General features: G+C 43.3%; 1 protein-coding gene across 2 annotated transcripts in view; it reads right to left on the minus strand.

The window, feature by feature from the left end:
• Positions 1-282: 282 nt before the first annotated feature.
• TMEM192 (transmembrane protein 192) overlaps positions 283-12,036 on the minus strand; it is a 37,523-nt gene continuing 25,769 nt past the window's right edge. Inside the window, exons 5-7 of one of the 2 annotated variants that reach the window (XR_011995001.1) lie at positions 11,746-11,848; positions 9,211-11,419; positions 283-1,292 (exon numbers count right to left, since the gene is read on the minus strand). Coding sequence is in view for 1 of the 2 variants with exons in the window: in XM_026008091.2 (XP_025863876.1) it covers positions 11,284-11,419; positions 11,746-11,848 (239 nt within the window). In the remaining variant the exon portion in view is untranslated. Of the gene's footprint in view, positions 1,293-9,073; positions 11,420-11,745; positions 11,849-12,036 lie in introns of those variants that run through there. The other variant, XM_026008091.2, reaches the window with a different exon arrangement.

The following is a 12,036-nucleotide window of genomic DNA, read 5'->3' on the forward strand; positions in this document are numbered from 1 at the left end:
TGGTTACATGAAAATAAAGAACACAATAAGTTACTACTATACACCTAGTAAGAAGAGCTAAAATTTTTCAAAAGTGATAATTCAAGGACTGGCAGAGAAACTGGAATTTTTATTGTACTGCTGGTAGGAATGCAAAATGGTCCATTTATTTTGGAAAATAATTTGGCAATTTCTTATAAAGCTAAAGGTATACCTACTATATCACTCAGCAATCTCTCCCACAGGTATTTACCCAAATGAAATGAAAACATCAGTTAAATGAAGTTCACACAAAAACGTTAATGCAAATGTTTCCAGCAGATTTATTCATAGGGAGCTTCAAACGGGGAGCAACCCAAACACAACAGATAAACTGTGGTATGCCCTGGGAACACCACTTGGCAAGAAAAAGGAACGAACTACTGATAATCATAACATACATGGGTCCCAGATGCATTACACTAAGTGAAAGCAGACGGACCTAAGGGCCACGCACTCTGTGGTTCCATTTACACGACATTCTGGAAAAGACAAGACTAGGCAGATGACAAACAGGTCAGTCTTCGTCAGTGGTTATTAATCAGGGAAGGGTTTAATTCCAAAGGGACCATAGAATTTGATATTTTGGGGGCAAGCGCTGATGAAGTTATTTATCTTGATTATTGTAATGCCTTCCTATTGCTGCTGTAACAAATCACTCACACATTTGTGGCTAGCACCCCCCACCTTCCCCTCATCTCAGCCTCCCCTGTCAACCTATTACTCTTGTGGTATTGGTCATACAACTCTCGCTGCACTTTTTTCAAAAGTCACAGAGCTTCACACCAACAGTGAATTTGGCTGTATATAAATGCTAAAACTGGGTCTAGAAAACGGGAAACCAGCAGAGGAGACTGAGAAGCAATTACCAGGAAGGTGAGAAGGAGCCAAACGTTCGTGGTGCCCTGGAAGCCAGGTAAAGAAAGTGCGTTAGGGAGGGCATGACTCGGATGTGACTGTCGAGATCCAGGATGGGGAGGGGTGCGTACTGAGCAACACGGAAGCCTCCAGTCAACTACCTGACAGCAGGAGTTTCTGGGGAGCAGTGGAAGCAAAAGCCAGAGAGGTGTGTGGGTTCAAGAGAGAACTGAAGAAATAAAGACAGTTAACAAAGACCAGTGCCACTCAAGTAGCCAGTCCTTGAACCATTACCGGAGAGTTACTGGTCCTGTAGGAGATCAGGAAAACACGCGGGGTTTAAGCTAACAACCTGGACGCCTGGGGGGCTCAGGGGTTGAGCATCTGCCTTCTGCTCAGGGGGTGACCCCGGGGTCCTGGGGTGGAGCCTCATGTCCCTCCAGCTCTCTGCTCAGTGCAGAGTCTGCTTCTGTCCCTCTGCTCCACGCCCCCCGCCCAAGTTCAATCTCTCGCAAATAAATACAATCTTTTAAAAAAAGCAAATGAAGTAAACTTTCCCTCGTGTAACTTTTCACATATGAATATTTTTGTAGGAAAGATGATCGGGGTCAAAATTATTGGGTCAAGTTACCACTAAGAATGCTTTTCCCCGTATTTGCCCATTATTGGTATATCCATTTGTGCACACTCCTGCCCTGCCAAGATTGGATATAAACAATCTCTATTCTTGTTACTCTGGCTTGCAAATATACCGTTTATTTTTTAAATTTAAATTAACATTAATGTATTATCAGTTTCAGAGGTGGAGGTCAGTGATTCATGAGTCTTATATAACACCCAGGGCTCGTTACATCACACGCCCTCCTTAATGCCCATCACCCAGTTACCCCATCCCCCACCGGCTCCCCTCCAGTGACCCTCAGTCTGTTTCCTCTGGTTAAGAGTCTCTTACGGTGGTTTGTCTCCTATTTCCCTGATCGGTGGACTGTTTTTTCACATGTTTTTTGGGCACTATGCTTCATCTGTGAGCTGCGTGTTCTTTGCTTTGCCTTTTAAAATCTTAAATGTAGGGGCACCTGGGTGGCTCAGTTCAGTCAAGCGACCTATCCTTGGTTTTGGTTCAGGTCCTAATCTCAGGGTCATTAGATCAAGCCCCCCCCCCCTCATCGAGGCCCCCCACTTTGGGCTCTACACTCAGTGTGGAGTCTGCTTGTCCCTCTCCCTCTGCTCCTTCCCCCATTCTCAAATAAATAAATAATTTAAAAATCTTAAATATAATATTTGTTTTAAAAATATTTTTTTATTTATTCATGAGAGACACAGAGAGAGACAGAGGCAGAGACACAGGCAGAGGGAGAGGCAAGCTCCATGCAGGGAGCCTGATGAGGGACTCGATCCCGGATCCTGGGATCACACCCTGGGCTGAAGGCAGATGCTCAACTGCCGAGCCACCCAGGCGCTCCTAAATGTAATACCTGAATAGGTATAAAAGCCAAGTTTCAAAATTCAAAAGGTAAAAAGGTATTGTACAATGAAATCTCGCTCCCACTCATCTCCTAGTTGCCCAGTTTCACCCACCACAGGTTGGCAGAGGTGGACTGTGAGTTCCAACTCTAATAAGTCACATGGCTGGTCTTGCAGGCAACCAGCTCCTCTCTTTAGGGGATTTCCAAAAGTCACCTCAATAACAAACTCAAGTATCACTGAAAGGGGCTTGTTATGAACAAGACACTCCTTTCACTTTTGCAGCTCTCCAACTATTCATAAACCCACTGAAAGACCAACAGAAGATGTTCCTAGTGCTCTTAGGAAATTTCAAGGCTTTTAGAAGCTCTATGCCAAATAAATACTTCCTTTTATAAATCACAAATCGCAGACAATGACGTTAATTGTAAATATTTTTTTTTTAAATTTTTTTTATTTATTTATGATAGTCACAGAGAGAGAGAGAGAGGCAGAGACATAGGCAGAGGGAGAAGCAGGCTCCATGCACCGGGAGCCTGATGTGGGATTCGATCCTGGGTCTCCAAGATCGCGCCCTGGGCCAAAGGCAAGCGCCAAACCACTGCGCCACCCAGGGATCCCTGTAAATATTTTTTAACCCAGTTTTCTATTTGTCTTTTAACTTTTGGTATATGCATCTCATAACCATTTTTGCCAAGGGGAAATTTAAATTTTTATGTAGTCAAATATATCAGGTTTTTCCTTTGTGGCTTCTGCACCAGTCTTAGAAAAAGTTACTTCATTCTGAAATGATTTTAAAAACCTCTCCCCCCCCCAAAAAAAAATTAATAAAATAAATAAAAACCTCTCCCATTATTTATAGAACCTTTATAGTTTTATTTTAAACAGTGAAATCTTTGAATCAGCTAGAATTTATTAGATATGAATTTTAAGGTGGAGATATAATAATCTGTTAACCTAAAGAAAGAGGTAAACTGAAGCAAGCTCAAATTATCAGAAATTGAGTGTCTCTGGGAATAGCAGAGGAGTTGCAATTCAGGAAATGCATGCTCTAGGGGATCCCTGGGTGGCTCAGTGGTTTAGCACCTGCCTTTGACCTAGGGCGTGATCCTGGAGTCCCAGGATCGAGTCCCACATCGGGCTCCCCGCATGGAGCCTGCTTTCTCTCCCTGCCTGTGTCTCTGCCTCTCTCTGTCTCTCATGAATAAATAAATAAATAAAAATCTTATTAAAAAAAAAAAAAGGAAATGCATGCTCTAGCAAGCTACAGGTGAATTTGTTAAGGATTTGGGGCGGGCTGTATTCATGGGCAAGGAGTAGGGGTGTGCGTCCAGCTGGAGTTCAAACTAAGTTCATTGGCATAAGGATGGGGAGAGATTCTTGGTGGATGTTCATTGGTCAGGAGCTAAGTCTATCCTCTGTAAATCAGGCATTTATGGAAAACCAGTCTCAGTTCTTAAGTTCCATGCTTCTAAAAGGCACGTGAGGTTCTCTGTTTCATGTCTTCCAGTTTCATTTTAGATGGAAATCCTTCCACAAACCCGTTTTTTCCCTTATTGGTTTTCCTAGTTGTTTCAACACTATTTACTGAATGAGCTAACTTTTTGGTGGTGATTATAGTGTCACCTTTATATCCTAAACTCCCATCTACACTTTGGTCTATTTCTACATTTCTTTTTTTGACACAGTGATTATTTGCAGACAGTATCTCACTGTTTTAATTATACTGTTATAATATCTCTGATATCTTAGCACTAGTCCTCATACATAGCTTAACAAGGGAGAACTGCCATGTTTACAATGTCAAGTCTCTGAGGATGTGTCAAGCCTTTTTTTTTTTTTTTTTAAAGATTTTATTTATGAGAGAGAGAGAGAGACAGAGAGAGAGACAGCATAAGTGGCAGTGGGGGGTGGGGGTGGGGGGGTGGGGGGGAGAGGGAGAAGCAGGCTCCCTGCTGAATGTGGAGCTGAAAGTGGGGGGGCTCGACAAGGAGGGTGGATCGATAGGGTAGGGAGGAGGCTTAATTTCACAACCTTGAGATCACAACCTGACCTGAAGGGGATGCTTAACCAACTGAGCCACCCAGGTGTGCCCATATCATGCCTTTTCATGTCTTATATCTTTTAGTTATGTTTTCAAGTTTTCTTCAAAAAAAAAAAATCTGGATATTTAATCTTTTTTTTTTGTGGTTATTATTATAAATGGGGCCTTTTTTTGAATTACATCTCCTAGTTAGTAGTTGCTTATAAAAAGCAATAGACTTTTACATATTAATTTTGCTGCCAGCCACCTTATTGAATTATTTTATTTCTGTATATTTTGTAATAGCTTTCCCAATAGGTCCTTTGGAGTTTTCTGTATCTTCAATCATACCATCTGCAAATAATGGTAATTTTATCACTTCCTTTTCAAATTTTATAGTTCTATGTATTCTTTTTCTTACATACATATTTTGTTAGAACCTCCAGAATAAGAAGTGTGGATGTTCTTGTCTTATTTCTGATGTTACTCCACACGTCTATTTCCTGCTTTGTTTTCTGTTGCATTCTTTTCAAATGAAAATCTTATGTAGGATAATTATTTTATCTTTTATTTTAAATCTTTGCTATATCTGAAATTGATAGGATGACATTCTAGTCAGGAGAGAGAAACAAAGTGAATGGGTAAATTATGTAATATTTTAGGTGGTAAGTACACTGGGAAACAACTCAAACAGGGTGCAGGGGAAGAAAAAATTTCCCTCTTCCCTTCTGGATTCCTTGGTTGGTCTAATAATAAAATAGACCTAAGACATATTGACAAGAGAAAAACTAATTTAATTTCATACATACAAGAGCTGCATTAAAAGGGTGACTCAAAGAAGTGACCAAAGCAGGAAGCCTTTAAACCTTTTAGACAAAGAAGCAATACATTTATAAAAAAATTGACAAGACAAAGGGGTTTGAGCTTGGGGGTAGTGAATAGGTAAAGAAGTAAAAAGGTTTGTTTATATAGTCTATAGCCCTAAATCCCATCTCTGGTCATACGGATGTCTTCTAACCTCCTAGTATAGGGAGGACACCTTTCACGTGGGAGATTTATAATCTCCTTTCAGAGGGACAGAGAAGGGTCAGAGTGTTCTTGCATTTGCTGTTTGTTTCTCAAGAATCTTTATTTCAAAATATTCAATAAGTCAAAGTGGCATACTTTGGGGTAAAAGAGTATAAACCCCTATAAGGGTAAGGGGCTAGAAAGTGCTGAGTGTGGGAAAGGCTGTAATTTTAAATAGTGGGCCAGAGCAGGCCTCACTGAGAAAGTAACACTAACAAAAGACTTGAAGGATGAAGGGTATATGGGAATTAATCATTCCAAGTAGACAGAACAGTAACTGCGAGGGTTTGAGGTGGGGATGGACTTCACAATAGAAAAACCACAATATAACTGAAACAGAGTACATAAAGGAAGAGTAGGAAGAGATGAGTTAAGGGTGGGAGGAGGAGCAGATTTTCTACAGCCCTGGAAGTCACCGTCAGGCTTTGGTTTTACTGAGATAGGGAACCATTAAACCATTAGAGTAACATGATCTGATGGATATTTTATTTTATTTTTATTTTTATTTTTTTTTAATTTTTTTTATTTATTTATGATAGTCACAGAGAGAGAGAGAGGCAGAGACACAGGCGGAGGGAGAAGCAGGCTCCATGCACCGGGAGCCCGACATGGGATTCGATCCCGGGTCTCCAGGATCGCGCCCTGGGCCAAAGGCAGGCGCCAAACCGCTGCGCCACCCAGGGATCCCTCTGATGGATATTTTAGAAGAATCTCTTTGCTACTGTATTAAATACAGATGTTTTGGGAGTGTGGGGGGAGGGGATTGTGGCGATTAGAAGCTAAAACACCACTTAAGAGACTATTACAAAAATCCATGTAAAGATGATGGATTCTGGATCTGTTTTAAAGGAAAAGCCAGCAGGATTTGCTGAGAGACTGTGGGATGTGAGGGGTAGAGGAACCATCACTGTAGAGACAGAGAAGGCTGTGAAGGACATCCCAGCTTTGGATATGTTATGTTTGTGAGATGTCTTGGACATTAATTAGAGCTCTAGATGAGGCAGCTAGGTATATGAGTCTAGAGTTCAAGAAGGTACACATTTGGGAGTTGCCAGCTTGTAGACTGTACTAAAGCCACAAGATTACCAAGAGAGTGAGTACTGATGGAGAAGAAAGAGACCCAGGGATTGAGCTGTGGTGTACAATAAGAAAAGGAACCTGCAAAGGACACAGAACAAGGAGCCAATGAGTTCGGAAAACAAGTACGAGTTTGCTGTGTCTTGAAAGCCAAAATGAAGAAGATGAATCCTGGAAGAGTGCTCAGCTGAGTCTACTAGCACCTGCTGACAGGCTTAAGAAGAGGAGACCTATGCATCCATTCCTAGCTCAAGCCACAGAGAAGGGTGTTTTTGGTAACCTTGAGAACAGTTTCAGTGTAGTAATAGGGTGAAAAGTGAGACTGGATTAAAAATGCAGAGAGAATTAGAGACAGCCTTCCTTGGTTTACAAATGAAACTATTTTCCTTTGGAAACCTAGGGCGTGTTTAGAGATTTTTGTGATTTGTGATTGTCATTTATTTAATGTCTGTTTCCTTAAAAATGTAAGACCTATGAAACCATCTCTGATCAAGTTGTGAAGTCCCTAAAGTAAGTCTTTTCTGTAAAAAGGATGGGGAAAGAACATAAAGTTCATTTCATTTGCCATTTGGTTTTCTGGATGGTGCAGTACACAGAAGTTAAATTTTCTCCGTAAGTCATATTAATGTAAGAATGCTCCATGAGGTCTAATTTACAGAATAATCAAACTTATCAAACCCAATGGTCAGTTTCCTTGTCTGTGTTCACTTTGATCTTCTTCCCTCTACTCCCACCTCCCACACTATCATTAGAATGTAGACTCCACAAGAACAGGAACCCTCTCTGTCTTATTGATTCCTGAACTCCCAGGACCTAGAATACGCTCTGGCACATGGTCAGTTCTCAATGAAATGCTAAGTGTTCAATGAAATGAAACACATGGTATGGAGACATTTTTAGCTGTAACAGCTGGGGGTGCGCAGGGGCATCCAAGAGCCAGAAATACCAATTAAACTTCCTAAAATTCACAGGACAGCTCCTCACAGCAAAGATAATCCAACCTGAAATGTCCATAGTGCCGAGGTTGGGGAATGCTGCCTTAGAGGAAAAAGAAGTTGCTTGATTCATTTATGACTTGGGTTTGAGTCCCTGGAAGAAGAGCAGGGCCTGCAGCAGAAGCCTGGGTATATTAAAATTCACTCACGACACTGCTGGCTCTCACACAAGAATGCATCAGGCGTGGTTTTTAGAGATTCAGTTCTGTGAACTCAAAGCAATGAAAGATTTCCAAGAAACATAAACTGAGGACTATCCTTATATCGAAAGGATATAAGAATATTTAAGAAAAAGAATATCCCAGTAGAATAATAAGAAAAAGGCCTGATCTATACATATCACAAAAGACAGATAAAAGGCCAAGGAATATGGAGGAAAATGCTCAACTTCATTAATATTTAAGGAAATGCAGTGTGCAACAATGATGTATTTTTTAATCTATCAGATGGGCTAGACTTGAACAGACTGATAACAGCCACAACGGGTGAGAGTAGGGGGACGATAAGCACTGTTGGTACAAGTCCTTGGTAGCAGGATTTCAAATTATTTTTCTCCTTATGTTTTTCAATATTGCTCTATTTAAAAAGTGAGCTTTTAGCTTATAAGTCACGATGCTATTGTCATCTGAAACAAAATCCCCAAATTATAGAAATATATGTATTCCACGTATATACATATATACTCTTTTTAAAAAAAGGATTTTATTTATCTATTAGAGAGAGAGATAGGGCAGGGGCAGAGGGAGAAGCAGGCTCCCCACTGAGCAGGGAGCTGGCTGCGGGGCTCCATCCTAGGACCGCGGGATCATGACCTGAGCTGAAGGCAGATGATTAGCCGACTGAGCCCCCCAGGCGCCCCCCACACACATACTCTCAAAAAAATGTAGCTATACCTCCTAGTTCAGGGCCAAATCTTTCTGCCACCGAGCCTTCCTCCACATTGTACTATAATCTGATCCTCTTGAAAATAACACTGACCCTGTCACTTCCTTGCTTGGCACTCGCCGGTGGACCATGTTCCAGGGCAGGCCCCTCAGCGAGACCGAATGGGGCCCCTCCCCGACCGGATGGTCTTCTGTCCCCATGTCCTCCCTCACACTTTGGGTTCAAACTTTACTACCCAGTGCTGCTCATGGCCTTTGTCCCTGCCTTCTTTACTCCTTAGTCTGCCTGGAACCCCTGCAGCCCCTTCCTGGGGGGGGCACCCTGACCCAGAGTGCCTAAGGCCCCGGGCTTCCAGCCCTTATTTCACCCGGAGCTTAGCCATCCTAGTGCTCTTCCTCCTTCCACACCAGGGTCTCCTTAGTTTTCGTACCTGCTGTGCTTGCTCACCGAGAGCCTGGTGAATAGAACGCTTGACATTTAAAGGGCTTTGCTCATGACCCGGTCTTCCTAGTTCTGATACTTTGTTTCACTTTTCTTACTGTTTGATATGTGCATTATTGACTTTGGGAAAGTCTGTGGTCATACAGACATGGTACATCAGAATCTGAGTATCCTAACTTTATAAACTCTTTCTGTAAACCAAAGTTCATCCTATAAACCTTAGAAATTGACTATAGATCCTGAGTTTATTTTTTAAAAGATTTTATTTATTCATGAGAGACACAGAGAGAGAGGGAGAGAGACAGGCAGAGGGAGAAGCAGGCTCCCCGCAGGGAGCCCGATGCAGGACCCCATCCAGGACCCCGGGGTCATGCCCTGAGCCCAAGGCAGATGTTCAACCACTGAGCCCCCCAAGTGTCCCTCAACTGAATTTAAAACTAAGTAAGAATCATCTACCACTGGTGTTTTCCTTTTGAAAAGGAACATAGCTGAAGGCTATTTGGAGGACTGGGCCCTCAGAGGCTGGTCCCCCTCCCCTGTCCTTGGAGGCTGTGTTCTGCTCCCTACGGTCACCGGGGAGCTGAGGTCACCGGGGAGCTGAGGAAAGGTAGTTGGGAGAGCGATGTGCCCTGGGGGCTCTGGACCGCACAGGTGACGGAACCCAGTGCAGGCCTCTATAGAGATCTGCCCGCCCGCAGCCACCCCACACAGGCCCTGGCTCGAGGTTCCCGTGTGTATTAGGCCTGCGGCCTACAGGCCTGGGGAGTCTGGCCCTTTCTCGGGTCTGCCCCAGCCCTCCAGGTACAGGGGCCAGTTTGAGATGACACCCAGGAAGCTCCTGCGGAGGCCGCAGATGCAGTTTATAGCCTCTTCCACAACACAGAGATAGATTTCCAGAGAAGGCAATAGTTTTGAGATAATACTTAGTAAAAAGGAAGGTGAGGGGAGAAAAAAAAAAAAAAGAAGGGAGGGAGGATAAGTCAGGAAACTTGAATACAATCTGAATTTTAAAAATACAATTTTGCGTTTAGTTGTGAGTGTCGTCATTTTGGGGCCTCAAGGGGATTGTCTGCGGAGGACGCGCCATTACTTTTACCTTAGAAGACAACTTGTAGAAGGTCCCAGCAATGGCTAGATCTGAAGGTAACTGGTGTTCACCCTCCTAAGGACCCGGATGGGACCGAATGACTGCATCCCCTGAGAAATACCTGTGTATACCTAGGGTTTTCAGATGATATCTTGATTATTCAGTTAATGACCCACATACATAATCAAAAATGTCCCCTCCCCTCCTATGAAGCTTCCTAGGGCAGTAACAGAGGTGCTAACACAAATGGATAAAGGGGCAGACTGGGAAAACTGAGGAAATGATGCCCTTTACTTACAAAAATGCTTCATTCCACCTGGAGAATTAGATATAATTAATATCTCTATGTAAGTTTATATGACAATTTATTTTCATAATTTGAAAGTATACTCCGGGGGCGGGTGGCTGGCTCGGCTAGAAGGGCACGTGACTCTTGATCCCTGGGTCAAGTTTGAGCCCTACATTGGGCATAGAGATTACTTAAATAAATAAAACTTAAAGAAGTATAATTTTTCCTCTTTAGACCCGCTTAGAGCCACTGAACCTACCTTTCTTGATCTAATCAAGGGATAGTCAATACTGAAGCACATGGCAACTCCTTGAAGAAGGATTAAAATAAAGGGAAAGTTCTCAGGTTTTCTCTCGGGTATTTCTGTTGCCAATGGAAGGTGCTGCTGATAGAACGAGCAGCATTGGTCAGTCTGACCCTGGTCCGAGCGATCTTGATTCTTTTATTTGTGGAGAATGAAAAGCTGTAGGAGTTTGCATAGTAAATCACCTAGTGAGACGGGCCCTACGGGGAGGAAATTCTTCATAAAAGCTACAGGGCCAAGCTGTAATCCCACAGCACACAAGCAGGTCGGGTACGTGGTGAGGCTCCGCAGGGCAAAGAAAACATTAATTAACCACAAAAAATAATGACTCCTCCCATCAGTTTAAGAGTGGAAAGAACTTATTTGATCAAACCCTTGTTTAAAACAGATGATCCCGTCAGTCTCCTCCATATCAGCAGCCAAGTCATTCCAGGGTTCTACAGCCTGCAGATGCAGCGCTGTGCGAGACCAGGCTTAATCATACCTCTGATCCTCGGATGAGCCAGACGGCAAAGGACTTCAAAATGTGCAAAAAGAGACGTCCTCCGGGAGCATCGGAGCATCCAGGCTCTGTGAAGCACCTTTCAGGTGACCCACGAGTCCCACCTGCTCAACAGCCCCACAGGGAGAACACAATTCAGGTTTCAAATAAGAACCGTCAGTGGCATCCAGTGGCATCCAGTGGCATCCAGCCCAAACTGCCACCCGCTGGGCCGGCTTGTCAGGTGGTCAGTGGGCCCCACTCCCTCTGCAGCCGCTGGCCTGGCCAGGCCCTCACGCTCTACTGGGCGGAGAGTCCCCGGAGGAAGTGAATGTCAGCAACCGCTTACTCAGCAGGGCGTTGTGTCGCTTCAGGTGCGCGATGACGTCTCCCTGCTTTTCGACGATGTCTTCCAGGCTTGAGCCGGTCCTGCACAGAATCAACACGGTGACGGGTGGCACCTGCTAACCAGTGCTCAGTAGTCTCCGCAAAGGGGTCCCTCCCAGCTTGCAGAGCACGGTGCTGTATTTGGGACCTTTTCCTTGACGTCATAAGCTAAGGGAAATACTCCAAACTGAGATCCTTTCATTAGACTTTATCACAGCTGAATGGGAGTAAGCAGGTCAAACTGAATTCGAAAGGCACATCTGCGCAACTATAAACTAGCAGTGGAATGTTTTCTAGATTTCCGGGGGCGGGGTGGGGAGCCCTACAATTCTTTTTTTCTAGTCTTTCATTCCCCACTCAAAGCTTACCTGAATCCAGTCTCCGAGGTGATATTGCTGGGGTAAGCATAGATTTTTTCCTCTTCAAGTACATCCGGCTGTGGTTTGGCTTTATTAAATTTTCGAATTTTCACTAAAATAATAAAGTCATCATTGTCAGGTTATCTAATCACGAAAAACATTTTTTGCTTCCGTTTATTCAAATTACATTAATTGGCCATGCTTTTCAAGTAAGTTAATATGGACAAAAATGCTTCATAAGGTGAATACACAGGTTTGTTTATGGATGTACTCAAACCTCTGAAAGTCCATGTGCCAGGC

Source organism: Vulpes vulpes, chromosome 10 (genome assembly GCF_048418805.1).
Source record: "Vulpes vulpes isolate BD-2025 chromosome 10, VulVul3, whole genome shotgun sequence".
In the NCBI taxonomy this organism is placed as follows: Eukaryota; Metazoa; Chordata; class Mammalia; order Carnivora; family Canidae; genus Vulpes; species Vulpes vulpes.